The sequence below is a fragment of the Dermacentor andersoni genome, chromosome 10 (assembly GCF_023375885.2).
Source record: "Dermacentor andersoni chromosome 10, qqDerAnde1_hic_scaffold, whole genome shotgun sequence".
Taxonomy (NCBI): domain Eukaryota; kingdom Metazoa; phylum Arthropoda; class Arachnida; order Ixodida; family Ixodidae; genus Dermacentor; species Dermacentor andersoni.
The window spans coordinates 134,995,475-135,023,426 of record NC_092823.1 but is presented as its reverse complement, the minus strand read 5'-3'; the positions used below and the strand labels follow the sequence as shown (position 1 = coordinate 135,023,426).

General features: G+C 47.9%; 2 protein-coding genes across 4 annotated transcripts in view; one reads left to right on the top strand and one right to left on the bottom strand.

Moving 5' to 3' along the window:
• The window catches only part of LOC126545157 (uncharacterized), a 221,138-nt gene that overhangs the window by 48,255 nt on the left and 144,931 nt on the right, over window positions 1-27,952 (bottom strand). The gene's annotated exons all lie outside the window — the stretch shown is intronic.
• Window positions 7,877-15,414, top strand: LOC140213615 (uncharacterized). Its single transcript, XM_072284859.1, has 2 exons — window positions 7,877-8,198; window positions 14,167-15,414. The coding sequence occupies exons 1-2, from the start codon at window positions 8,041-8,043 to the stop codon at window positions 15,239-15,241; spliced, it is 1,233 nt and encodes a 410-aa protein (XP_072140960.1). The 5' UTR covers window positions 7,877-8,040; the 3' UTR covers window positions 15,242-15,414.

Here is a 27,952-nt window from a genome sequence, read left to right as displayed (position 1 = left end):
TGTTACTACTATGTCTAATATTTAACCCCGCTTCTTGTCTCGTTGATCTACTGCCTGCCTCTTGGCATGTGCCATTGTGTGGGACCACCATCGGAGCAGTCTGGGTGCAAGCCGTGGGAGAAGCCGTGCTGGGGCCCGTGCTCTCGTCGGGTGAACGGCGCAGCTTGTGGGGTCAGCAGCTGACTCCTTCGTTATCCTTTATGTGCACTGTTATACTCTCACTCGGGGCATCGGTATTAGCATACAGCCACAGGAGCGTTTTCCGTGCCATATATAATTAACTCTGGGACACAGAAAAAAAGAGTTTATTAATATTTGATAATTTTCATGATTGATTTATTCCTGCTTCAATACATAATAAAATTATAAAACTGAAATAGCAAAAAGAGAAATTAACAATAGTATTATTAATATTATTATTCAATACGTAACTTGCTTATTCTTTACGTCGACCTCAATAAAGCTTCTTCATGGGCAAGTTGGTGCGATTGGGAAAACATGATTTTAGGGCAAAAGAAACGCTATGGCACACAAAGGCTCTATATCACACAGATGCTCTATGTGTCTGTGTGTGTTTCTCCCTTGCATGTGTCTCTTTAGTGCAATAAAATCTAGTTACCTTACTTTAGTTATATTTATTATGAAGTTTTTGTTACTCTACGTGTTTATGCAAGGCTGACTATCGTATTATACACTATATTATTTCATTCATTGTCGGTTTCTTTCACATATCTATTGTGAAAGAAAGCACAAGGAAGATATTACATATTTTTCTTGTTGTTTTTAATCACATTACAATGGCCTATCCCACACAGTGGGTTTGTGTCATTAAGTTAAGGAATCACCATCCTCAGCTACCCGGAACAACACCAGCACCAACAACGACGGCGACCGGTGCCGCCGTCGATGACAGGCTTCTTACCTGTCATCCTCAACACTGCATTTGCCTTGTAATGTTGGAATAAATATTTTGATTTGATTTGACCGCGACGCACGGGAGCGAGTCGGGTGCCGCGCCGGGGACCGGAGGTGGTGGTGAAAACTTTTATTGATGAGAAGGCCAAAAGTAAAAACAAATTAAAAAATTAAAAAGCAGCGTTGTGGGCGGCCTTCAGGCTGCCGATTGTGGCGTCCAGGCGATGCCTAGTCATCGCCAGTGCACCGACCAAGCGCAAAGCGACCCCCTCAGGGCCTTGCACGGGCCAGCCGATGCGCATGCACTCTCAGCGCGCAGCGAAGGATGCGGCGTAAACTGATGTGCGCAACATCGTTGGGCACATTCGTAGCACTCTCATAGGAGCACATTTAATGTGCGGCAGCAAGCCTTTGTGTTGGCCATCGACCCACTTGGCGCATTAACCTGATTGTGCGGAGCGTGACCGAAGCGAGAGGTACCCGTGTGCTCGCCCGTGGGGAGTTGCCTCGCCTCTGTGACTGATTTCCACGAGACGCTCTGTTCTGCCACAACACAGTAACGCCAATCATATTTAATGTTATTTGGAGAATTAAATTTTCCCTTCATAAGTTGGTCGAACCTTAATGCTTCTGCATGAAATGACAGTACCGAAAGCGACTTCGCCAGCGCTTACATCCTGTTCGGAATGAAACGACTTGTTAAAGCCGAACACCTGAAAGCCTCAATTCATCTACTACACGACACCTCATTCGTACGTTTTATCCTGATAATTTTGCATCACTGACTCACACGTCCGCTCACACTGACTTGCTCTGTTCACTCTGGACTTTATGCATCATTTAATTTTAATATCCCTGCCCCCAACAATAAAAATAAATATTTTTTAATTTTATGCTCACGCAAATTACGCAGACACAGTTATGAAGAGTCTGGTGCGTGTGTGCGGTTGTCTTTTCTCTCCTCTTGCGTACGCGTCTTCGAAGGCTGGGTTTCGTCGCTTGTCACATTTATGAATACTAAATTGACACAGTTTCCAGTTTCGTTTCTTACCTTTTTGAACGCTCTCTAGACACTAACGGACTTCTGTTGAGAAACAAGATGCATGATTTCATAAATACACACTTGCCTGCGATAACCGTAACAGAAAAGAGATCATCACCTTGGTTTAACTCGACGCTGAAGCGCCTGAATAACAAAGGAAGAAAGTCCGAGTGTACCTAAGCACTCCTTATGAGTGGTCAACGCGAAAGCATCAATGTGCAATTGAACGCCGCTGAGTGAGCCTTTGAGTAATGAACTCCTCGCGGGTTCATTACTCAAACTTCATTCATTACTCAACTCATCACGCGTGGAGACGCTTGGCCACGCGCTTGTTCAGCCGACTGGGTAAGACAATCGGCTTCTGAGCGTGGTGTGGTGGGCTCGAAGCTTACTACCGCCAACGTTATTTCTTTCGAATTACTCCGTTTCCTTGCATATTAATCTTTATAGCGACTACCGAGGCGAAGTCAGAACGCAGGTGAGAGCTTGGGCGGACACGGAACACGCGGGCGATGCAGGCTTCTGAGCGCGAGGGAGACGTGGTGTCGCACCGGTGCCCTCTTCCCTCTCCCTGGCCCGCCAAGGTGTTACCTTTCGCCTGCTCTGCTCCGTCGAGGCGCGCACGTGGCGTTACGTTGCAGCCAGTAGGAATTCAGATGCCGTTTCGCTGCGACAGACGCCGACTTTCTCATTCAATGAACCATTTGATGCTTTCGCATCAAAAAGGCTATTCCATGCTGCTAAACGCACCTATACCAAAAACTTGTGGCAGAAGTATCGCGCCGTGGAAAAGAAAGAAGATTCGAATTGGTCTCCAGCAAAACTAAACGCGCCTTTTTCCCGTCAGCACTTCCAAACATGCTAGAATAACCCAAGACAGTTCTGGAAATCTTTCGATTCCAGTCACTCGCAACCACTGGCCCTATACAGCGACCCGAACCAACCTATTCCTGTCTGTGACATTGCCGAAGTACATTACTGCTTGTTTACATATGTTATTAGTAACGAACCTGATGACTGCTGTGTCTTCCCTTGGCAATACAGACATCATCCGGAACTTCAGGCAAGTGACGTTTACGGCTCGTTCCTCTGTAAAATAGCCATGTGGCAGCGATAAATAAACATTCCATTTCTATGTTGGTCACGTAGTCTCTTGTCAGTAATACTGAGAGTGTGGGGGTTCCACCCTGCGTGCGGCCAGGGCCGAAGGCAAGCTCCGGATCTAGCCCCCGCAGTCGCTTTGTGTTACTCCCCAACCCGTAGAGCGGGAATCGCGGCTACGTCGGGTTCGAACGAATAAGGCAACCAGTGGCGTCAACTGTAATAACGTTTATTTCTACCGACAATAAAGAACACTGGCAGAGGGACGTCCTCTCTGTCAACGTAATAAATAGGCTGGCCTCGCCGGACAGTGAGGAAACAAGGTCACTCACGGGTTGCGGCAGGTACTCCAGTCCGGCAGGTTAGGGGTCCGGCGTCAGAGAGAAGGGGTCTCGCCCTGTGGCGCTGTTTTGTACCTTTTTACCTGGGCGAGGGGAATGTCACTCGCCCGTCAGCTATCTGCCCGCGAGTCGGGGAGAAAGTGTGCGCTCGCGTGGCGAGAGCGAGGGAGAAGCGGGAGAGGGCGCAGTGCGCCTCTCCCGTGTCCATGCCGGCTCTCGACGCGACGACGCGGGGGAAGATGGGCGCGTGTGCTCCCCACGACCTCCTCCCCTTAAGAATCCCACCGTGCGTTGATGCTGGCACCTAGGTACGCCCGAAGGGTTCGGGCGCCCGTTTGTTGAAGTTCCCGCCAAGGTTCAGTGGGGTTCGACTGAGCATGGTAAGTTGTTTTCTTGTGCTTAATGCCAAGTGCAGCGCACGAGTTGACTAAAACGTTCGCAGTGAAGTAGGACGCATTGTCCGTTATCAACTGCTCCGGGAAGCCAAACCTGGTGAAAACCTCGATCAACTTATCCATGATAACTCGTGCCGCCAGTTTTCGCAAGCGGAAAAGTTCGACCCATTTACTGAAGCGATCTGTGACTACCAGCAAGAATTTGTTCCTGCTCGGTGTGGTGGGATACGGTCCCATGACGTCACACGCCGCTATTTGCCAGGGAGTCTGGCTGTCGATAGGCTGCATGAAGCCGGGTGGTCGTCCACCTCGGGGCTTCACGCTTTGGCACACATAACATGAGCGGGCGTAGCGCATCACGTCCCGTTTCATGCCTGGCCAGGTTGCGAGGCGACACAACTTAACGTAAGTCGGGGCCGCTCGCGTGCCCAGCGATGCACGAGCCGTGGAAGTAGCGTAGCAGTGCTCCTCGCAACGCGCGCGGTATCACTACCTTAAACGCCTCACTTGTGTCGTCCTCGGTGGGAATATACCTCAGTAGGACGCCGTCGGAATTCAGCAGATAAGAATCCAGCGCGCTCACAGCATTACCAACTGTTCCCGAGCGCTTAGCACCGACAGCAATACCAGCTGCCTCCATGTGGGCGGCGGCCGCACCACCCTGCTCCCGGAGCTCGTGGAGCACTTTACGACAAAACGGGTCCTTCTGCTCAGCCTCGAAAAGCTCCTCTCTGCTGAAGACGACTCCTGCGGAACCGACAACATGTACGTGGTTCACGCTCTGCCCAGGATCGACGGTTGTTCCGCGTCCCTTACTCGGGCTACGATTTGGGTTTCTCCCTCGCTTCGGACTGTCGCTCGCGAAAGTGCGTCAGCTGCGGCATTGCTTTTTCCTTTGCGGTAGCGCACGGTGAAGTCGTAATGCTGCAGCAGCAGTGCCCAACGCGCCAGGCGGCCACTCGGCTCGCTCAAGCGCCTTAACCAAGTGAGAGCCATGTGGTCAGTCTCAATCTTGAATGCCACTCCATCGACGTAATAGTCGAACTTTCGCAGAGCGAAAACTATCGCGAACCGGTCGGAGAGTGCCTCCGTGCTCCTGAAGCAAAATTGCACCTAAGCCTAGGTCGCTTGCGTGTGTTTGAATCACACACTCCCTATTCAAATGGGACAGCTCCAATTCCGCCGTGCCAGCGAGTACCTTCGTGAGGCCACGCAGTGCCGCCTCCTGCTCTTGACCCCAAGTCCACCGTTCAGGATGCGGCCGTTTTCCAGCGTGAATCCCAACAGCGCTATTCTGCTCGCAGCTATCTGAGTTTTGTCCGGGTTCAGCGTGATACCCGCGGACCTCAGCCTGTCTAGGACGTCTCTCAAGTGGTGCAAGTGCTCTTCGAATGTTTTCGAATAAACCACTATTTCGTCCAGATATGCGAGAGCATGTTGCCTCTTCGCGTCTCCTAGCACTCGGTCCATCAACCTCTGATAAGTAGCGGAAGCTTTAACCAAACCAAAAGGCATTCTCTTAAATTGAAAGAGCCCCTGGTGACAAGTGAAAGTCGTTTTCTCTTTGTCACACTCGTCCATTTCGACCCGAAAGCATCCGCGACTAGCATCGAGCGTCGTAAAGTACTTCGCGCCGCCTAGGTTAGACACTAAAGAGGAAATGGAGGGTAGAGGGTACGCATCCTTCTTCGTAACCTCATTCAGCCGGCGGTAGTCTACACAAAGGCGATAAGTATCGTCCTTCTTCGGGACTAGAACTACCGGGAAGCCCCATGGGCTGTTCGACCTTTAAACAACGCCTGTGTCGATGAGTTCGTCTAAGGCGCTGTCAAGTGCTTTCCGCTTAGTCAAGCTAATCGGCCGAGGATTACATTTCAATGGTGCAGCGTCCCCCGTGTCTATCCTGTGCCTGACTAGCGTAGTGCGGCCCGGACGGTCCGTGAAAATCGCGTCGTATTCGTACAACAGCGACGACAGTCGTGCCCTTTCTCTTTCCGGCATGCTGTTGACCTCTGACAAAAGCGGGTGCGCTACCCCTCACAGAACCGTGGCACACTGTTCTGCCACCGTGTCTCTCTCCTCGCCTTCGCAGATCACTGTTCGCTCGTTTGGCTGTGGCTGCAGGTGTGACCCGCTCGCGCAGCACCCGGAGACTGGCGTGCCTCCGCTGCCGCGGGCGCATTTGCGAAAAGCTTTAAAGCACCCGTTCCGTTCTCTCGGTAACCTCCGTTGCCGATGCCTATTACAATGCCCGACTTGACGAGAAAGTCTCGACCCAAAATAACAGGCACTGATAGACCGGAGAGATGCACGAGGCGTTGTCGCCTGACGCGTTTCTCCCGATGGATCACTAACCTAGCTAACCTAGCTGCATCGCTCGATTGTGATGTGCCGGAAGCAAGTCGGAAGGTGGTGTCATTATATCTCAAGCGGATTTTGTTCTCGCGTAGATGATGCAACATCTCGTCACCAAATAATGAAGCGCTTGCTCCGGTATCCAATAATGCAGTGAATTTCTTTCGGGCTATCGTTAGCTCGATGAACGGCGCCTGCGAGTCCGCAACACCTCCTACGCGACAAGCCAAAGGCGCAACGGTAACTCGATACCACCCGTTGAGTTCGACATCGCCGCACGGGACCCAAGGTGGATCACCGGCGGCCTCGCCCGTTTCCCGAGCCACGCGCTCGGCCTCGGCGCGGCGTGCGGCCGCAGTCACAGGCGATGTGCCCTGGTCGGCCGTACTGGTAGCAACGGCCGCTGAGCTTCGGTGGCCTGGGCGCCCGTCGCTCCGTTCCGGCCCGCCGTAGCTTCCTTGAACTGCGTTCAGCGTGTGCCGCTCCTCCGGTCTCGTATCGGCCTCACGTTCCTGTCGCGGCGCACTGAGTGCGACATTAGTCGGTGCTGTTCTCGGCACGTGGGCGTACGGGTCCAAGGCGCGGTCTGATAATTCCCAACTACGCTGGACGTGCTGCTCTGCGAACGAAGCCGACTCGTCGACTCTAGACGAGTGGGAAGTTATGGCGCCGCCGTTCCACAAATTTCATTAAATTTTGTTTTTTTGGCCTACACGTTCTTGGCCCATTGAGCATGTGCCACTGGGTATAATTACACCTATTAATGGCTAATCTTCCAGAATGGTTACAGCCACTGTGGCAAATAGATTTTCAAAGAATTTATGCAAGTGTCATGCTTCCCAGTGCATATACAATTCTCAATGACATTGTTCCTTCGAAAAGCTCCAAACAGCACCTTCGTCTTCATGACATCGCTGCGTTGGCATCGTTGTCGGCTTTTTACAATGTGTATCCAGGTGATTTGGAGTTGGCATTTCGGCACGCTTTGTCGATAGTGTAATGTACGCAGACTTTGGATGAGTTTAAAGTCGTGACTTGTGTAATGCATTAACATGAACATTGCATGCGATTACAGACTACGCAGAGTGAAAATCTTGTACGCGTTGGATGTATTTGTTTAACACTTATTTACTCGCTTCACGAAAGCTCTGCTTCACACAGATTCCAACGCAGTGTATTGGATTTACATATATGTTTTTCATTTTCCACTTCCTTCACTACTGCTCTTCGCAGTCCTGAGACGTACGTGCTCGCGTACAAAACACTTCCGCAAGGAGCCCCCCCCCCCCCCCCCCCCCAATCAAGCGCATGTCAATACATATTTCGTGCACCGCGAACATTGCGGAAAAATTTTTAAAATCATAAACTGCATGGAGTGTAGAGCTTGTTATTGGGCTGGTTGGTACACATTTCTAAATTTAGAACAGCGGCAGAAAACGTGACAAGAAAGCGAGACTGGGTTCTTCTCGTCCCGTGTCCTGGCGCTGTTTTAGTAAGAAATGGGCAATTTAACATTCACATTTTCTGTTCTTTTTCTTCCTGTGCCCCTTCTTCCAGCTTTGTATTCTTTCTGTTTCTTCCTTACAGTAAACTGACTGCTCAACAACACGTTTTTCTTCTGACCCCTATATTCTCGAGTAGATATTCTTGTAAACGTGAATATTATTATTATCAGTAATTTCTAGCTCTCTTGGCATCACTCCTTGCTACGTGTCGCTGTCTGCGATCATCATCATCTGAGCAAGCAGGATGCACGCCGAGGAAGAAGCCACGGTGGAGCGCGTGCTCGGGTCCGGTGAACGGCGCAGCTCGCGGGTCAGCAGCTGACTCGTCCCCCGGCGGTGCCAGGGGCTCCCCGGAACCAACAACGACCGCCGACACCGCCGCCGCCATGACCGCGTCGCACGTGAGCGAGTCGGGCGCCGTGCCGGGGGACGCGATCACGGATGCTGCGCGGCGACCCGAAGTTGTCGTAGTCCGGGACGTGGACCGCCGCGGTTACCAGTGCATCGGCCAGAGACCAAGCGACGCGCTCAAAGTCTTCCACAGGTCAGCTGCTCCGCAGGCGCTCTCACCACGCAGCGATTGATGCAGCGCAGAGCGACAGGCACGACAATGTGGGCAAATTGCTACCGCCGCCGCCGCCGTAGGAGCACACATAATGTGCGGCAGCAAACCTTTGTGTTGCGGTAGAGAACACGCGTGCTGTTCGGGCTGGCACTGCTTTCCTCATTAGGACAGACTGGTGGGCTAGTTGGTATGACAATATTTACACGGTAGCGCTGAAGCACATGGAAGAAAGAAATATATAGACAGGACGTAGCGCTAGCTAGCTATTGTCCCGTTTATTTCTTTCGTCCATGTGCTTCTTCGCTACTGTGTAAATAATGCTTTCCTGAGCCGGCCTCCGCTGCCCCTGTTTTTCCAAGGGCAAGGCACGACGCTGGTGCGGCGAAGCCAGGGGCGCTGTTTCGGCGTTTGATGCCAACTGACTACATGAATGCCACAAAATTCGGCCCATTATTTAGCTCACACGTGAAAGTTGCATATCCATTCTTTCGAGCTCATTAAGTCTTGTACAAATTCTGCGAGCACTGCCGTACGGTGCGCGTACTAGAAGGCAGGGCTAGGAATGGTTTTACAAGACGCAGTGGTATGTGCAGGCGGGGACAAAATAACACGGGATTTGCGTGCGCGTGTACTCTTGCACCCTTTAACGAAGCAGGCCCCTTCCGTCGAAGCATGGCATTGCGCATGCGCCTCCTGTGACGCTCGCGTGCCTGCCCGTATACGTTCATTTCTTGCTAGCGTTGTTTCGGATTCGAGACTGCAGAACATGGCGATGGGAGAGCGGTGTCTATTTCGGCCGTTGTGATGGATATGCGACAAGGCCATTCACGCTCTGCCGACCGAAACAGAGCAAGAAACGCAGTCAAAAGGTGGGCGTAGCGGCAGGCATAAAACATGAATGGGCGCGCATGCGCAATGTCACGACAGGTGCACTTGATTCCTTAAGGGACACAAGATTGCAGTTTAGCACGCACTCGCAAATCCCCTATTATTTTGTCCCCGCCTCTACTTCCGGCCGCTCTAATAAATCAGCACTACTGTCATTCGCTCATTGTTCTTTCTTTATTCATTGCCAACAGCTTGTTATGTTTTTGGTTCAGTAAAGCTTTTCGTGTGGTGTCATTACATTATTTGTTTTCTGCGTAGTTACTCGTGAACGTGTCTATTGCGATAGAGTTGTTTATGGGACGCTCCTAGCTTAAAACGTGCATGTTTTGAAGTTTTGTAGCAGCTTACTGAAAAGACGTAGTGATATCGTTCGTCATTTGTTTAAGTTCTAGCTCGTGACCAAACATTCAGCTTCGAAAATTCTTACGTAACATGTGTAAACCTAATTGGTCGGCATACTCTCAACGAGTTCACTCATATATAATACACGACTGAGTCTCAGAGAGTTCTGGTGAATGGAGCTGGACGTTAGTAGAGACCATAAAAATAATAATCAGCCCGAGTACTTACTAAATTTACAGGGCTATCGCCATCATAATTTTTTGGGAACCTTGCCTTTGATAATATAGTAACGGCAAAACTGTTCTGGTACAGCAAAGCCTTGTTTGAGTTTAATGGTGCTTGGACATGGTGGAAAAAATAAACATGGATGAAGAAAGCCGGGAAAGGGGGTGGGGGGGGGGGGGGGAGATCATAGCTATACAGTAAATGTGTTAGTAGTGGTACAATTTCTTACGCTTCTTCACTGTGAACACAAAGCTCTGCTAGCTGCTCAGCTTTTAGTACGCAAATTCATGTGAAAATACCACAGTTGTCAATCCACTAACTAGGAAGCAGCCTTATACTCAAGTGTGTACGCATATTTAGCAGATAGAAGGAAGTCGGAAAGCGATTCGACCTCTAGTTGGCGCCGATGCGTTACAGAACTAATTGAATTCCTCAACGTAATATACGTCAGAAAAATCGTAAATTACGGCCTAAACAAGACCTACAGACAGAATTGCGTCGGGGTTTAATTTGAATATACCAGAAAACCTAATTCTGTACCGCGGAAACTGAAACACAAACCCCTTTTCCGAGCGGCGCAGCCCGCTTGGCTCCTTGCAACACCACCATCGCGGTCGACTCCGCGCATCCGCAAGAAGGCTGCGGTTGCCGGGAAGCGTGCAAGCAGACAGGGATCTTTGAAGTCTCTCGCGTTCCACTCTTAAATGTGAAGCTTAAGTCTCCGGATTTGTCGTCAAAGATGTGAGGTTGAGCGTCCCCAGACTGCAGAGTGTGTTGTGAGGGACGCGATATAGTGCAGAGGCGCTGAATTCATTTCGGACATCTGGTGTTGCTTATTGTGCAACTGAATATAAAAGCCGGAGCGTTTTCGCATTCGAACCCCCTCGGAACGCGCCCGCCGCAACCGGAAATCGAACCGCTACGGAGGCAACGGTGTGGCCCTTGAGAAAAACGCTAGACGCGGTGCAATTGCGCCAGCTGTTTGTAGTGAGTGAACCCTAAAAAAAATTAATTCGGGTTTTACGTCCCAAAACCGCGATATGAGTATGAGGGAAGCCGTAGTGGGGGCCTCTGAATCCTGGATGCGGTCGCCGCATCCAGGATTTGATCCCGCGCCCTCGGACTTAACAGCGCAACACCAAAGCCACTACGGCCACTACTGGGGTCATAATGAATGAACCAGCCGGTGAAAAAGGTCTATGAGCGGCGACAATTTGGAGTGGCGCCCTCACGCGAGTGATGTCACGGCCAGGACGCCGCTCGCTCCGGCTCGCTCGGCTGCCGCGCGCGCTCGTTTTCTTGGTGCGTGCTGGGGGTATTGGCGGCTTGAGCCCTAGTTACAGAAGGTTATTTCGGATTATTTTTGTTGTCATGCGGGGATCGCAGTTTCTTCAAAACCGCGTGAGTCATGAAAATTTGCGACTTGGATATCGCAAGCTATGTAGGGCTGAAGGGGTCTACTGGTCTTGCAATGCATATGTGCATCCTGCCTGTTCATAAATTTTGGTTAAAAAGAACGTCTGCAAGTTCAACACGCGAAGTTATTTAGGATGCTCCTCTAGACACTTAACATTCCCTTATTACTTAAGTATCAGAGACATAGCATTTTACATGGAAGAAATATACGTTGATATTTGGTGTCAACATTATAAATCCGCTTTAGAAGGACACTGCCCAGCGAAGCTTTCATCATAATACTTATCACTCTGGTTAGTTGTTTTAGATAAATGTGGCAACTGTATTAAGGCCTAAATGGAAGAGATAGGCGCGCATTTTGTGTGAAAAGGTTTGGTACTACTTTCACCGTTCTCTGAAATAGGCACCCAGAAACGCATTGGCTGTTAACAAGACGGCACATCGTGTATAGTGTATATATACTTGACGAATATCATAACAGCAATCACATGAAATAAAATTTCGTGATTAAGGTCGAGAAGCAATCAAATGCAAGAGATGAAATGTGTCATAGTGACCCTCAGTAGCTTATATCGACGATATGGCACACCCCTAGCTCCTGCCACGGAAGCAAACGAGTGTCGTTATGGAGAGGCACGCATTGTTCGCGAAACCCAGCAGTTCACTACAACTTCGATTTGAAACCATGTAGTAGCTCTTCACATCTCCAATTACAATGACTATAGCATACTCTGGGCACTACAGCGCAACTTAGACTGCGTTGAAATGGAAAATGCAAACACATTCTGCCTCAAGATGTCTCGATCCTACGTTGTTTAATTACACAGATTGAAAACTATTTGCTTCGTTAGTGCATAAAAGAATAACTCGCGTACCCGCATCTTAAAGAAGACACCACGTCTCACATTAACACTTGACCTCCACTGGGGAACAATGCTGTCTTCAATATGTGCAACACTACTAATGAATGGGCCTTCTGCTTCTTGCTGGCTTCAGCGAACAGGTCCAAAAGGCATATTTCACTCAAATATTTGACCGGAGCAGCCTGTGTCAGTTCTGCAAACAGATTCATCATGTCTGTTTCTCAAGCAAGAAGCACCAGTAAATTGCTCAAGTGAGTTGAACGTGCAGCACGGAAAGGGAATAAATATTGGTACATTCCTTTCTGTGTGCTGCAAACAGCTGTAAACCTCAATCAGCTTTGCTTCAAGTTACCGCCACTTAAGAAGCCTAATTTTGAGAACCAGTTAAAAACGAAAGTGGTGCTGGCCGAATCTAATCTGCAGTGGTAGTTAAGCTCTCGTGTTAATGCCGAGGGTTTCTGTGAAGAAATAGAAAAATTCGATATTATACTGTGAAGTATTCGTCATGAGCAAACATGTTTTAGCGGGTTAAAACCAAGATAAATGTTGTAGAAGCCATATATAGTCAGCGTTTAATTGTGACACGCATATTGCACCAAGGTGAGTATGGAATCTTAAATAGATTCTTATGTGCTGTGCTTTTGTGTCTATGCTTTTATTATTCACGTGAGCTACCACTGGAAAGTGTAGATCCGCGCATGAAAAACCCGTTATTGGCCGGTCTGAGCTCCCTCAGGTGGCACTATAATGTTGCCTTCGAGAAATATATTGTCGTCTATAAGTAATAAGCTCCTTGATTACATTTTTGCGAACGAAGACTTCGTAAAATATATATTTGAGAGGCCCATCATAAGTACACAAGCATTGGGAACGAGAACGAACAAACGGAAACACTGCAGAAGGCGTCCGGACACCGCCCGAACTGCAGCAGACGACAGGTGCGAGTCCGTGCCCTGACGTCACGCGAGCGGCGCTCGCAGCGCCCCTCTAGGTCATTCTCGGGGCTAATAGAGCAGATAACAAGTTGCCTCACAGAATAAGAGAACGGATGACAGTCGAGGCCGACAGGGCACAAGTTAGAGCATGAATACCCACTAATCTATAAGTGTACGGCTGGTTCCGCCGGCAGGCTTATGAAGCTGATGCCAACGTTACTAGACTAGCTTGCTGATGCCTCCATGTCGCTGCGGTAATAATTTTAGTAACTATTGGAAGTAGTTTATGTCATTTTCCTGACAATTTTTCGTCATAATTATGACGAAAGCTTGTCCTCCCTGCGTGGAGGGAGCCTAACCGACCCTGCAGGCATTCTCACTAAAGTTGTTCTCTCTCTCTCTCTCTCATAATTAATTCGTCCACAGTGTTTTGTCACAATTGCATCGTCCATAGTGACAGGGGCAAGTCGATGTTTTGATTGCTGGTCTAGTTTAGCGCATACAGACTAAGACGCAAGGCGGCACAGGAAAGACACATACGCGGCGTCTGTGTCTTACATGTGCCTTCTAGCGTTCTCGTCGGTATTCGCTACAGTAATACTTCAGGATCCCCCCCCCCCCCCACACCAAGAAGACTGCGTTGCAACAATATTTGGCTGGTCGTTACCGAACGCTCTGAGTGATATGACATGCAACTCCGTATTCGGCTGGTTGAGACTGACTGCTCGAGACGTGTCCGGCTGCTTCCATCCATTTGACTACGCGATCAAGATTGTTGGGAGCCGCTCCCATTCTCTCGGCAGAGCGGCTTGGAGATCTTGCCGACATTTGATGACGTGACACCCACATTCCAGTTTGTTGAGCGGTGAAAGTGGAAGTCGTCATTTTTTCTCTGCTTTGTGATGCTGTCGCGCTGTAGTCGCGTAATTGCGGAAGTTCGTCATAGATTTATTTCCGCCATGCTGAGCTGATGGGCGTAGCCTCTGCCTCTGGCAGAGAGCGGCTCCAGATCTGGCTGCTTTGAGACAGAACCTTGGAGCGACCGGCCGAAGATACCAGAATGTTCGAGGTTTACTGCGGCAAACTTGCTGATGGCTACAGAGGCAAAGGTTGCGCCTGAGAGGCGCGGACGTTTCGTAAAATCAGAATATGTACGTGTGTCCTACACTTCACAAAAGTATGCCACAGCACAGTTCAAAGACCGCACCTGCCGGGGTCGCTAGATGTGCGCTAACACGATAGTCCTCTCGCCGTCACACACTTTTTGCCTCCGTGCAGGTTTCCCCGGACAAGCGGTTTCAGCAGGACGTTCACATTCGCCTGCAAGACGGTGGTCCTGCTCGTACTCAAGCTGTACTTGGCTTTCCTGCTGCTGTACTATCTCTACCGGCTGCCGCAGCTGCCCATCGACAGGTTTCCCGACAGGCTGTTCGAGATCGGAGAGATCCTGCTCAGTGTGGCCGCCGTCGCCGGAGCCGAGAGCCTCTGGTCTCGCAAGTCGAACGTGGCCTTGCTAGCCTCGCGCTACTTCGAGGCGCCTGAAGGCGGCGGCTGCTTCGAACCGGGTCAGAGTCTTCAGAGGCCGCAGAGCTTCTGGCACGACAAGTTCATTCCCCTGCTGTTGTTCGGCCACGCCCTGGCCGGCGTTTCGCTCTACTTCGTCTCCAACATCTGCCCGTGGACACGTGAAGGCATTGCCAAGTACTCATTCCTGGAGGCCTTCACGCGCTTCTTCTTTGTCAATCTGCTCGCACTCTCCCAGGCGTACATGGCGATGACCATCTACACAGTCTTCTGCGTGGACGTCCGCAGAACGATGCAATGCGCCGCCGAAGAGCTGCAGCGACGCCGCGACTCCATCACCCACGACGGCCTGAGACGGCTGCACAGGAAGTGGGAGCTGTGCTGCCGCTACCTGGGCGATCTTAACTACAACTTTCTCGGGTTCGTCTGCGCCTGGTACTGCTACCTGTTCGTCAGGGCCATCTATCTGGTCGCGCTCGTCAGCAGCACAGTGTTCCCGGCCAGCCGCGCTGCCTTGACCAGGCAGGAGTTGTGTGTGCCTTTGTTCGAGCTCACCTATCTCGCCATCCTGTGCGCCGTCTCGGGCAAGGTCAAGGATACACTCTATTCGCCCGTCGAACATCTCCGGGAGCTGACCCTGTCGAGGCCCACTGAGGAGACCGCCATCCACATCGAGGTGCAGAGGTTCCTTTACCGCATCTCCAAGTACGCGTCCATGACCCTGTGGAAGCTGTCCATGTGGACGGAGAATGCGTTCAAAATATTTGTACTGGTGGTCGCTGCTCTGCTTGTGCTACACGACAAGCGTGTTCGTGCGAAGCTGCTTTGAGCGGTTCGTGCGTTTTAGACCCCGTTCATGCTTCGGACTGCGCGGCTGCAGCTCCTCGAATGCGTATCGGGATGGCCAAATTGTTCATTATTAAATGCGATACCATTTATTAAGTGCTATGGCTGCGAGATCGCAGGCCTGATCGAAGATCGCAAATCGTCCTTGAACGAAAACTTGCACAAATGCACAGTTAAATGCACAAATGCATTTAATTGAATACAGCGTGAGCCAAGGCTGAATCAGGGTCTTATTAGCACCTAAACGAGATTCTGATGGCTAATTGAAATTTTGGATGCAGTCTTACGCGTAATAACTCGCGCTATAGATTTACCGGGTTTCCACGATTTTGTCATTAGAGAGATTTAGAATTTGGGATCCAAGCGGCTTGGGGACCCATGATAATTGCGGGCCGCAAGTACGTATGCGCTTAGCCAAAGCCAGTTTTGGTTTCTCTCGTTCGCAAGACCCAAAAATCGAGAACTAGCGTGTGTATTCAAGCCGTCTTGGGTCGCCTTCGTGGGCGACGAGAAATCGCGAGTAAGCCAAGAGAACCGTACGAGTACGGTTATTAGTTTTTATTGTGTGACCTTTTTGCTCAAAAATGCATTCTGTTCGTTTTCACTTGTAGAAATAGCTTTTCTTTTTGCTTTCGAGCTCCTTTATATATTTCCCCTGTGGTGTCCCAAGCATTGTCTGCGTGTGACCCAGTTCTCAAACTCTGCTGCTCCTTTGAATCCAAGAGCAGCCTACCCAACGCGGCTTGGGGTCCCAGTGTCTTGGTTTTCCAATTCTAAAACTCTCTGTTCTTTAAATTTACGGGCATTTAGATTAACCACAGATTCGACACTTGCGAAATAACAAACCATCTCGGGATATCTGGCCACGGTAATGGCAATGCTAGTAGTATACTGAAGCAGACATTAAGAAAATTCTGTAATTTCTCGTGGCAAAAGCAGGATTTGATTATGTGGCACGCCGTAGTGGGAGAACCCAGACTAATTTTGACCTCCTGGGGTTTTGTAACGTGCACATGGGTGTTTTTGCATTTCACCTCATCGAAACGCGGCCGCCGTGGCCGGGGTTCGTTCCCACGACCTCGTGCTTTGCAGCGAAACACCTTAGCCACTAAGCAATTGCGGCGGGTGAGCAAATATAGCAGCATACCCAATTGCATCTCTGAAAATCATGACTGAGGCGTGTAGTGCAGCCGGGGCTGCTCCCTCGGGCTTCCCCTTGGAAACGCTTCGTGATCTAACACATCATGTTGTCGACTCCCTTTCACGCCAACGTGTGTCATGACTAGACTGGCTGTGTGCCGCTGTTCATCTCGCCAACTTGGGGTCACTGGGTACGTGACACTCGGTGTGTGGCAAGCGAAGGGCCAATTCTCGGCGTTCGCACGCACCGGAGCGCCACGCTTCTCACCTCGGAGGCTACTCGCGAACTTCTTGGCAGCGCCACTAGATGACGCAGCGAGAAGCGCAGCAGAAGAGCGCCGCTGCCGCATGACGTGTTTCTCAGCGTTCGCACGCGCCGGCACGCCATACATTTCGGATGTCATCCGCAGGCTTCGTGGTGGCGCGGCTGGATGGCGCCGAATTCAACGATACAACTTCAATTTCAACAATACAAATGATCAGGAGCTTACAATACAAGGCCATGAAATACTCCAAGTGACCGAATACAAATATCTCGGGGTATGGATAAACAAGGGGCAGAGGTACACGGAAAATCACGAACAGTCTCTCATAGCCAAAGGGCAAAGAGATGCCGGGATAATGAAACATAGGGCACTGTGGGGGTACAACAGGTATGAGGTACTGAGAGGTATTTGGAAGGGAGTAATGGCGCCGGGGCTTACTTTCGGGAATGCGGTCCTGTGCTTAAGGGCAGAATTTCAGTCGAGACTAGAAGTAATAATCAGAGAGTGTCGGAAGATTAGCACTAGGTGCCTACGGGAAAACCACAAACGAAGCACTACAGGGGGATATCGGCTGGGCATCGTTCGAAGCACGGGAAGCTCAGAGTAAAATGCTATACGAAAAACGCCTGAGGAAATTGGACGATAACGGGTGGGCAGCTAAGGCATTTAAATACCTATACCGAAAGAGCGTTGACTCGAAATGGCGGAAAAGAACTAGGAAGCTAACCAGTAAGTATGCCAGACACGAGGACTGAGAAAGACAGAGCGTTAAACACAGGTTAAAAACGCGTAAGGTAAAATTGGATGAACTCAATGGAAAAGAATCATAATGTTGAACTATATCGAGACTGGAAACAGCACAGCAGGAAGGAAGCGCTTTATGATAACTCAAGAGGCAGTGCCCTACTCTTTGAAGCTGGGTCAGGATGTCTTAGAACGCGGAGCTATAAAAAGAAATTTAACGAAGAAGACACAGGTACTGTGTGTGGTAAATCTGTAGAAACAATAGGACGCCTTATACTAAAATGTGATGGTATTCATCCCGATGTGTATGCGGGCACAGTCACACTTCCTGAGGCCCTAGGGTTCAGTGATAAGAATAGACATGTAAACAAATATGCGGTGGAAATTAGCAAAAGCGATTGGAGGTTTGGTGGCTCGAAAGCAGAGAGGTGACATAAAGTTAAAAGTATAGGAAGACGTATTTAACGCAAGTGGCTAATTTTGATAGCTTACAACACAGTTAAACAAAAATAAAAAGCTGAGGATGGTGGCGATTGCCATCACCCCGTTTCAAAGGGGACGCTCCTACCTTCCATCCATCCATCGAATGTTCTTACGGAAGCGCGAAAGAGGAGTCCCACTGCAGTACACGCTTCACAACCCGTTTCGACGGTGGCAACACGTTGTGTCACGACTTCGATTCAGTGCCAAACGCATTATTGCCGAATTTTATTGCGAAAGCAATCATATTGCTGTGGTGGTATAACTTCAGCAATAACAGCTCTAGGCGCATTTCTGTCGTCACCGTCGCCGTGATGTTCCGCATAAAGTCTTACGGCGATAACATCATCGCCGCGCTCTGCGTGATACATGTGCGAGTGCAAGCGCGCAAGGATGAACCGTCGATGGTAGCTCAATCTCGCACGCGCAAGGGAAGAAAGCGGGGAGGAAGCACGCCCTCTTACATCGCATCGCGGGCAAGGCACTGGGGCAGGGGAGGGAGGGGGTTCTAATATGGAGGCGGCTGTGTATTGCACATCCGCGCTGTCCCCATCTTGAAGGCGATCTGCGATGGAGACAGAGAGCGCCGAGTGTTGATAGCTTCGTGTGCGCTGTGTCCTCGCCGCTTAGTTCGCGTTGAAGCGAGAGGCAGCACGAAGGCCAATTCGCTAGCTGCTGTTGTCACACTTTCTCACTCCAGCATTTTGGGGGCGGCTGTGTGCGGTCATTGAGTGATATGTGTTCATGTTTGCTTGTGCGCGTGCGACCTCACGCTTGTTAATTTAGTTAGTAAGCGAATGTTTACAAACTTAAAGAAAAAAATTCGCAAGGAAGACGAGAAGACGACAGGTACTACAAGGACGGGCCCTAACTTTCGCAACTTTCTCGAGGTTGCAGGACACGCTGTGCCAAAATCGGTTCACGTGTACCTTTCTCCTATCACCTATAGTCTTTCGTTAACACCCTCCCTTGCCTGTTCAATCTTTTGAAGACGCTTATCGCAAACGCTAGAAACTAAATATGATGGAAAACCGGCTTGGCTCAGCCTTTTAACCTGGTTATTAAAGCTGCTTTCTACTTTGTGAACGCAATATTTATTTAGCGCTTACATTAGGCACGTCATAGCGGCTCCTCTTTTTACTGATTTGGAGTGGGGACTGTCATCCGAAATCAGCAGCTTACTCAACCGTGGCTGGTACTCCCAAAACACATGCGTGTTCATCAATGGGAGCTTCGAATTCAAGAAACGAATGCAATTGTCACTTGGCCACTCGCACGTGAAGTTTAGAACCTCCGACGCGTTTCTAAAAGTGTTCATTACCATTTCTAGTGTGTCATCTAGCATTGATTCCGGTACTTCATTAACGACCACTAGGTAGCCCTCGACGTACCTCAGTACGGCAGAAGCACATGACTGATCCAGAACGCTATTTGCACTTTTGTCAAAGGTGCTAAGAAAAATATCCGACAGAATGGGGGCGAGCGACGATCCAATGCAATTATCCTTGCGTTGCACATAAGGCTGGTTTTCGAAACAGACAATGGTGGACAGAACGTAAAAATTCAATAGACCTACAAACCTGTCATTGTTTACTCCAGTCGCACAAAAGAATCTAAACTTACCAAAGTCTTCGATGTTATTCCTAATGACACGGAGAACTCCTTTATGAGGAACCGCATACGTCTTTCATGTTTTACGAGTTTATACGGCCAATAATACTACTATTCTTACTTCGTATAGCTGTCTACTAATTTGCGAAACTACGTCTTTTTTTTTTTCTCACTTTGCTATAGCACATATTTAAAAGCACATATATTGCATTAGAGGAACACGCGAGTCCACTTGGGAAATCGCGCGCACTCGTATGAGTTGTTATGCATTTATCATTGCTATCGCCGACTCAAATTAGGCACTCGTGTTTATGTGAAACTTTGGGCTACCTACTTAATAGGTGCCAACTGGGCATATCTTCCTTATAAGCAAGAAATGTTTGGCCGACAATGTAGTTTCAGTGAGACACCTCTACGTAACTCTGAAGGCCTGATTGCACTTTGCCGATGCAATACCGATGCTGGCAGGACCCCGACGCCGACGATCGGCCTACCAATCGGCAAACTGAGTCACCGAGATGCACTTGGCCGTCAACGCTTCCCACGCGACCGACTACTGCGAGTCGGCGTATGATGACATACTTTTTGTGCACCGCACATCAACAAAACCTCTCGGCAGACCACCGTTCGTCTTCGTGAGATCCAGTCGCTGAGTGAAAACACCACAACCCCTGCAGCGCTTTTTCAATAATCATGAAATAAAAATTCACGTAGAATTCCTCTGGGAGTTGTCTAGTCCGAGTATGCGTAAACACTGTACCACTTGCTCATATCCACGCAGCCCGATGTCATTCTCAATGTTATGGAAGTTGGCCCGACTAGTATAAATCCTTACCAACCCTTATCGGTATTTATCAACCTTATCGGGCATGATCCGACCATTATCAACTGTTATCGGTCCTTATCAAGCTTATCGGATTTTATCCGACCCTTATCAACCCATATCGATGCTTATTAACTTATCAGAATTGTTCCGACGATGACAAGCCCTTATCGCTCTTCAGCACCTTATCCATCCACGTCGAACCATTATCGACCATGATTATACCCATACAACACCTCACCATTCCTTATTAACTGATGGCTGCTTATCCGCGTGTTGCGCGACGTGAAGCGCGTGAGACCTCAGAGACCGGTGGCATTTCAGTCGGCGAAGGGACGCCCCTACGGAAGGTGCCTTCCACGACCACCAAAACCCATCGCGCATGTGGCGTGTTTGGCATTAAATTTTCGCAAGATCGGAATTTCGGTTATGTGTACAATGCTCCAAGTCGGCTCTATATGTGGTCCTAGAGACAGATTTCATTCCACCACCACCAAACCTACCAACAAAGCTTTCCCTGAAACTTCTTCTTTGAAATTTGTTTTGTACCGCCGGTACAGCACATTCATATGGGTCAGACATATTCAGAAGTACATGTTGCTGCGCTAGTCGGTTCATACTGCGGAGTAGACCATAAGTATGATCGCTATGGCGCAAACTAGGAAGGATGGAAGGGAACAAGGGGAGCGCCATGTACACCCATTGTTCCCTTCAGTCCTTCCTTGTTTGGCCAAAGTATCGCTTTGTCGTATCACTTTATCGAAGTAAATAAATAAATAAATAAATAAATAAATAAATAAATAAATAAATATGTAATGTTTGTTGCCGTTGAATGCTGGTATGTACAGTTCACATAATCGTGTGTTTCTGTTGCGGATATTTTTGGTTGAGAAAGCTTGGCGTCAAAGTTTTTTTTTTTTTATTGATTGTTAATCTCGAACACTTGCATAATATTTTCGAGCTTCGTGGAAGCCTACACTCTAAGGAAAATTACACCCTAGAGGGTGGATTGGATGTTGCAGCACCCTTTTCGCACCCTCACTTTCTCTGAATATATTGAAAATTGATCAATTCGTTAGTAGGACACACTTAGTGCGTCATTTGAATAAATTCAGGGTCATAAGAGGGTATTTTGTCCAAAACATACATGTTTCAGAATTTAAGGGTGTACGGGCACTTCAACATTTCAAGCAACAGCCGTAAGTGTGTATTTTCCACTGGTTTGAGCCAAGTCGTTGTTCGAGCAAGACATAAGGTCACAGTATGCTAGGGATGACATCCTGCTCCTCCATGTATATCATCGCGCTCAATATGAGCTGCAACGCCCGAGCCGTGCCCGCAGCTACGCTCTCGAGAAAAAAGGTGGAGAGGGTTTTGCCATTCAAGAAATGATCATACCCCCGCACTTTACCCGCTGTCTCCTTTCCTCGCGGAAGGATAATACATTGGCCCGCAGAGCAGCCCGTAAGTCCTTAGCCCTTAGTGCAGCGTGCTTCGTCGCGGCGCATGCTGACCTAGCTTCGTGACTATTTTTTTACGCGGGAGCATTACATTGTGCGAGCACGCCGTAATCAGAAAGCCATGGCAGTGAATATGGCAAATAATAATTGTTGTGTCATCGGCATATAGTAGACACTAAGAAGTTGTGAGAAAGTTGGGCAGATCTTTAATATAAAGTAAGAAAAGTCGCAGTTTCACCCGAAAGGCGAAGCATCAATCGCGACAGCAAATTAGCGGTGTCCTCCGCCCTCTTCGCAGTCTCCTTCACTGTCTCCTTCAACCTTCGAAATGACACACAATTACCTGAGCGACCAACTCCAATGTTCGTTAATATATCATCACGCCATATTGGGCTCCTTAGCTATTCGCTGACTGAGGCCACATAATATTACCAGTATGCGCCAGCCGGATATAGCCGGCTTAGGAGTGAACCTTAGCGTGTATAAAGCAGATAGTCAGAAATTACACGTGGCTTTAAAATATGCAATAACTGGATTTTGTGAATAGGATCTCTGAAAAAAAGATATTTTGTAGAGCCGCTTGTGCTTGTACGTTTTAAATGCGCTATGAGGCAATTCTTGACGAAATTTCTATATCATACTTTTTCCGATACAATAAAAAAAAACGTTTAGTTTGACGTCTCAATACTGTTGTCCTCGTGTAGCGAATTTTCTCGATTCTCACTTTTTCGGCTTCCGAATTAATCGACCAATACTGCAAAAATAGAATGTTCAAATGGGCGCTTGTAGGTTGATCTCAGCTACACTAGCGGATATGCAAGAGGAGTATATACAAACCGTTGGACAGTCATTCACGCAGTCTTGAGCCTCTCTAGACAGTGTTACTTAGCTCGGCTTCAATGCTCGAATGCCTGTCATGAAAAGAAAGTACGTAAGGAAAATAAAGGTCGTCTTGTGTACATTCTATCACCGAAACTAGCGCCATTCGTAAGCATAAATGGCCTAAGTACATCGCATTATAATGCACAGAGTGTGTCACACGTTTCTACGGTTTAATATCGTGACATACAAGGAGACCTTATGGTTAAAACCGAACTTCGCTGTTCGATGAGCAAGCAACATTGAAACCTAGATACGCTCCCTTCGCCCCGCAAGGACGCAACTTTCTCTTGATTGCTTGCTGGCTGGTTATTCTTAAGGACAGCATGCTGGTGTGACCTGAAAATAATATTTTGTCAAACGATGATCAAAGCATGCGATGGGCTCCGGACGCACAACTACTGGGTGTCCGAAAAGCAGGGGAAATGTGGGTCTCCAAACGAAGCCTTACTATACGGCAGTGCAGTGATCCCTACAGATTCTGATAAACGTCCACCGCTGGCTTGAAGACATGTCGGCACACGACGCTGAATATATTGATAAACACTCGGTGGAGGGTTGCTGTGCCTATTTGAGCAATGTGCTGGATAATGGTTGTCTGTGGCTCCTGCAGTGTGTAGGGATGGTTCTCGTGCACCCGTACTTTGAGTGCACCCCACAGAGGTTATCGGACACACTACATGTGTTGCGCTATAACATTGCAAGTGAAGCTGCGATGCCATTGACAAAATATTATAATATTTTCGGTGATTTTCTCACTCCACCGTTAGCTTTCGGGCAAGCAGTGTGACGAACACGATGTCATCGTAATTAAAAGCAATGCGCTCGCCTGCAAAGATATGCTCGCCAGCAATAACAATTGACTCCGCCAGACACTTAGTGTTCTTGTGTAGCAAAATTGGTTTCATTTGCGAAATGCAAAGCGATTGATTAGATCCTCTGCTTACAAGTTTTGAACTGAAAAAGAAAAAAAAAACAAGGCGCTAGGACGCAGTCTTCTTCTTCCTTTCCTTCTTCTTCTCCTTGTTATCTACTAAACACATGGCTCATTATATAAGCCATTGGCCAAGAATAGGATATATTATTGCAATATTCGAAGTGATAAGTGGAAATAAATTTTCAGAACTTATGGAGGGCAAGTATTGTGGAAAGGCCAAATTGCGTGCTAATGTGAGAAAAACAAAAACAGTAAGCGCAGTCATCATTTTTGAAAAGTGCAAAAACAAATGGAGCAATAGAGAATGAAATGTGACAGCGCTATCGGATGAACACAATAAGGAATCGCTAGATGGCTTAGAAAACATATCTGTCGCTGAATCCCAAAGTTGAGGCGCCAAACAAAGCCATAACTAGATCTTCATTCTTGCCAGCACACGATTCCCTCTTCTTCTTCCTGCTATTCTACGGTCGAAACTATCACGCGCTTATCAGTAGCTGGTCAACGTAGCTGCTGTCAACAGCATTTTTATGTCCCGTTCGAATTGGTGGCAGCAACTGGCATTTTTGTCCTAAGTTCTAAACAATGACAATGCTAGTTTGCGTAGCAGTGCAGTGCACAAAAATGTACCAGCACATAAAAAAGACCCGGTCGCCCCGGTGAATCTTCGTATTTTCTTCTTTGGTTTATCTTCGCACTACTTCAACAGTCACATCATTCTGGCGGGCGCCCTTGGTCAGTTCACCAGTATCGCTTCCTTTCCAGGATTGTGTGCAAACGACCACTGAAGCGCCATGTCACCGCTGCTTTGGGCCAGGGCGTGCAGCCTGCACTGGAGTGGCACGCTCCACCCTCGACGCGTGCGCATCGCGCTGGCCATGTAGTGCACGCTACTTCATCTTCTCGTTCCCTGGTGAAATGGCTCAACCCACTCCGGAGGATAGACCATGAATTGGGCGGTGAAAAAAACTGTTATCAATATTTTAAAAGAAATTAAAGGGAAATGAAGTAAGTATCTTGCAAACGGGATTTAAAGTTTCTACTGTTACAGATATGACTAATGATTTATCAAAGGGCTACATAAAAAATAATTATGCGAGCATAATAAGTATTAAGAAGAATTATAGCATGCAACTTTTTTTGTCTCGCGCAGAAATATGCAGAGGGCTTCACAAACGTTTCTGTGGCTGTAACCTAGTACGGTATCCCCAAAGGAAATAATTTCAGAAAGAGTCCAATTCAGCCAAACTTGTGGGAGGATTCTTCTAAAAATATTTTCCATTGAATAATGAAAAAGCGGCACGTCAAAAAGAAGTGTTCCAAAGATTCACTCTCATTACATAAAGGGCACAAGGGTGATATCTAGACCAGACCTGTGGAGGTAAAAGCTTAGTAGGGGTCCTCGGCACCGTAGTCCCGTTATCATTACTTCAATTTTTCTAGTGGAGCACAATTTGTTGTTCCAAGGAAAATTTAGATGCGGGAAATCAGATGTTGACAATGATGTCTGCGCGAAGTTATTTGCAGTAGTATATTTTCTGCATCGCGCCGCAGTGATGAAAGCTACTTCTCCCAGCACAATTGTCTCAGTTTCTTCCTTCCCCCAATATTTTCTCGCAACCCCGACTCTACGGTTGGTGTGCCCACCTCCGAATAACACAGTCAACATATGAAAACTCACCTCTGAATTAAGTAAATATACTGGCTGTCTCTACAAAGCAGCCTAATTGGCACCTGTATCGTTAAGGCTGCAGATCTATTATGCCCTTGACTACTCTAAGTTAACGTACTGTAATTTTGTACGGGGGACCAGTACTGCCACTAAATGTCAGAAACTTCTAATCCTTCAGAAGAGAGCCTTGCGATGCATTAATGATTAGAGTGGTACGCCAGAATACTTTTTTCACATCGCCGTTATTTAGCAGATGTGAATTGTTAAGGCGAATCAAGTCTACTATTTTCGTTTGTTGCAATATGTTAACACCAATGAACTGTACGCTAAAGAACGCTGTTTTTAATGATGCATTATTATTTTCTGTCACAAATGCTAGATGTCCCTAAAGCTTGCACTAACTATGGCAAACAAAAATAAAAACCGCGGGGCCGGAATTTTATTAATCATATCATAAGAAGGCAACCAATAATGACGCCAAGGACAACATAGGGGAAATTACTTGTGCTTACTAATTGAATTAAAGAAATGATAAATTAATGGAAATGAAAGTGAATGAAAAACTAAGGCATGCCATACAAAGGGCATGGTGGAAATGGCACAAATGAAAAAAATAATAATTTTACAGATACTGATATTTTTATGAAAACGTATGATTTAGATAAAACAACAGCAAATGTGGGGGCATTAAAATACCTTACGATGCGATCAGCAACATTGTGCTCTTTGTCTTCGCAAGTTGGTCCAGAAAAACGCAAACCTTCGTCGCGTACGCACTTCACCAAGCGGTCCCGTGCAAATATTCCGTCTAAGCGTAGCCCGGTGCCACTGTACTCCGAATGACTCCCTATAACATGCCCACACTCGGGTCGGGACCACGAAATACTTCAAAAAAGCGATATTTCAAATAAAGTTTGTTATAGATTTTGTTATAGATTTGAATAGATTTTTATAGTTTGAATAGATTTTGTTATAGTGAGAGTTTACTATGCTTGTCATTCATTGAAGAAAACAGCGCTGTTAAAACATGGACGAGAAGGAGGAAAGACAAGGACAAGCGCTGTCCTATCTATTTCTCCTCGGTGTTTTAATAGCGCTGTTTTCTTTGATGGATTCACACCAACGAGCTCGCATTCAAACCCTCTTCAGTGCTTGTGATGCTTATCAGTTGCCCTAGCAAACTTGGAGCACCTCTGCGAAGTAGGGACGCATCGACAAACAAGGCGTGCGGCACAGAAATTGGTCATTATGTTATCATTCAGGAAGTAGTCCAAGTTGCCTAACGCTTGAAAGACCCTCTTTGTTTTGTCGTCGTATAATGACACAACGATGGGCCTCTTGCTACGCTAGGGAGTGATTCGCTGATCCAGGAAAGGAAGCAGTAGCGTTTTGGTTTTTCGGCTCTGAAAAAACAAGGTCAAAGCAGGAAACATGTATGAGAGACAGTGTAGGAGTGCCATATTTCATAACACCTACCAGAGTGCTATGCAAACTCTACTTTCCAACGCACCCAGATGTCGCCAAATGTGCTCCGGCTGGCACCAAACCCGCTTCACGAGCATCTTGTGGCTGAATAAACTTCCCTAGTGACCGTCCTGTTACCATGGTTGCAAGACCCCATTTTCCCCTTTATTTCCCTACCATCCGCGGCTTTCGATATGCTTCCGATCTCGTAAATTCTCTCTTTGTATGCATGGTAAATTTGTCAATGTTGGTGGCAATTAAGTTTTATTGTGGCGTTGCACTGAACACGCGTCCTTTAGTGCAAAGTCGGCCCATAGTAAGTCGCTTGCCTCGATAAGGAACTACGAAGACGGAAAGATGAACTAGTTGGGTGCTACAGGCTGCATTCATGTTGGCAGCGTAACATTGAAGAATAAATGCTGAGGTTTTATGAGCCATAACCAGAATTCAATTATGAGGCACGCCGTAGTGGGCTACTCCGGATTAATTTTGACCAACGGGGGATCTTCAATGTGCCCCCAACGCATGGGGCACGGGCGTTCTCGCATTTCGCCCAATGCGGCCGCCGCGGCCGAAATTTGATCCCGCGGCGAAATTTAAGAAAACAAGTAATGAAACGGAATGGTAGCCCCGATTGTTTCGCTTTTCTCTTTGTCGTTATGCTGTCGTAACTTTCCCGCGGCCAATATGAAAACAAGCTGCCTCGAAACAGTGCCACTCCATTGAGGACAATCTTATATAAATCAAAGCCAGTGAACAAATGAGCCCGAGTTGCGAGGCTGCGTGCGTGCGAGTGGCAAGGTGACACCAACTCATAATAGCACCAATTATGATTTTTTTGCTTCTTATTTTATTACATGTGACAGCTGCAAGGACACCGCGCATACCGACAGACACAAGGCTTACACGCACCTGTTTAAGTAGCATGCAAGAAGAATCGGCACGAATGAAGAAGTCTAGTGACAGCACGTATAAACGTGCGAACGCATCCCTCAACCTTTCAAAATAAGAATTCGCAACATTGCGCCAACTAGGACAGAGACATGACGCTTGCTTTTATTTTAAGAATTCGTTCTGCTGGGCCAGTGAAATGATGCGTTGTTGATCTACCTTCTTTGTTCTGTGTGTAATAGTGATTGCAAGTAAAGCTTATGCGAGTCAATCTTGTGTCCTCGCTACTTGAGTGCTGAACACACCGAGAGGGGAGAGCGCAGACTC

Excerpts from the sequence above, each read along its gene's own strand:
- LOC140213615 (XM_072284859.1), top strand. The coding sequence starts at position 8,041 with ATGACCGCGTCGCACGTGAGCGAGTCGGGCGCCGTGCCGGGGGACGCG. Across the intron at positions 8,199-14,166 it reads GCGCTCAAAGTCTTCCACAG|GTTTCCCCGGACAAGCGGTT; the intron begins GTCAGCTGCTCC and ends GCCTCCGTGCAG.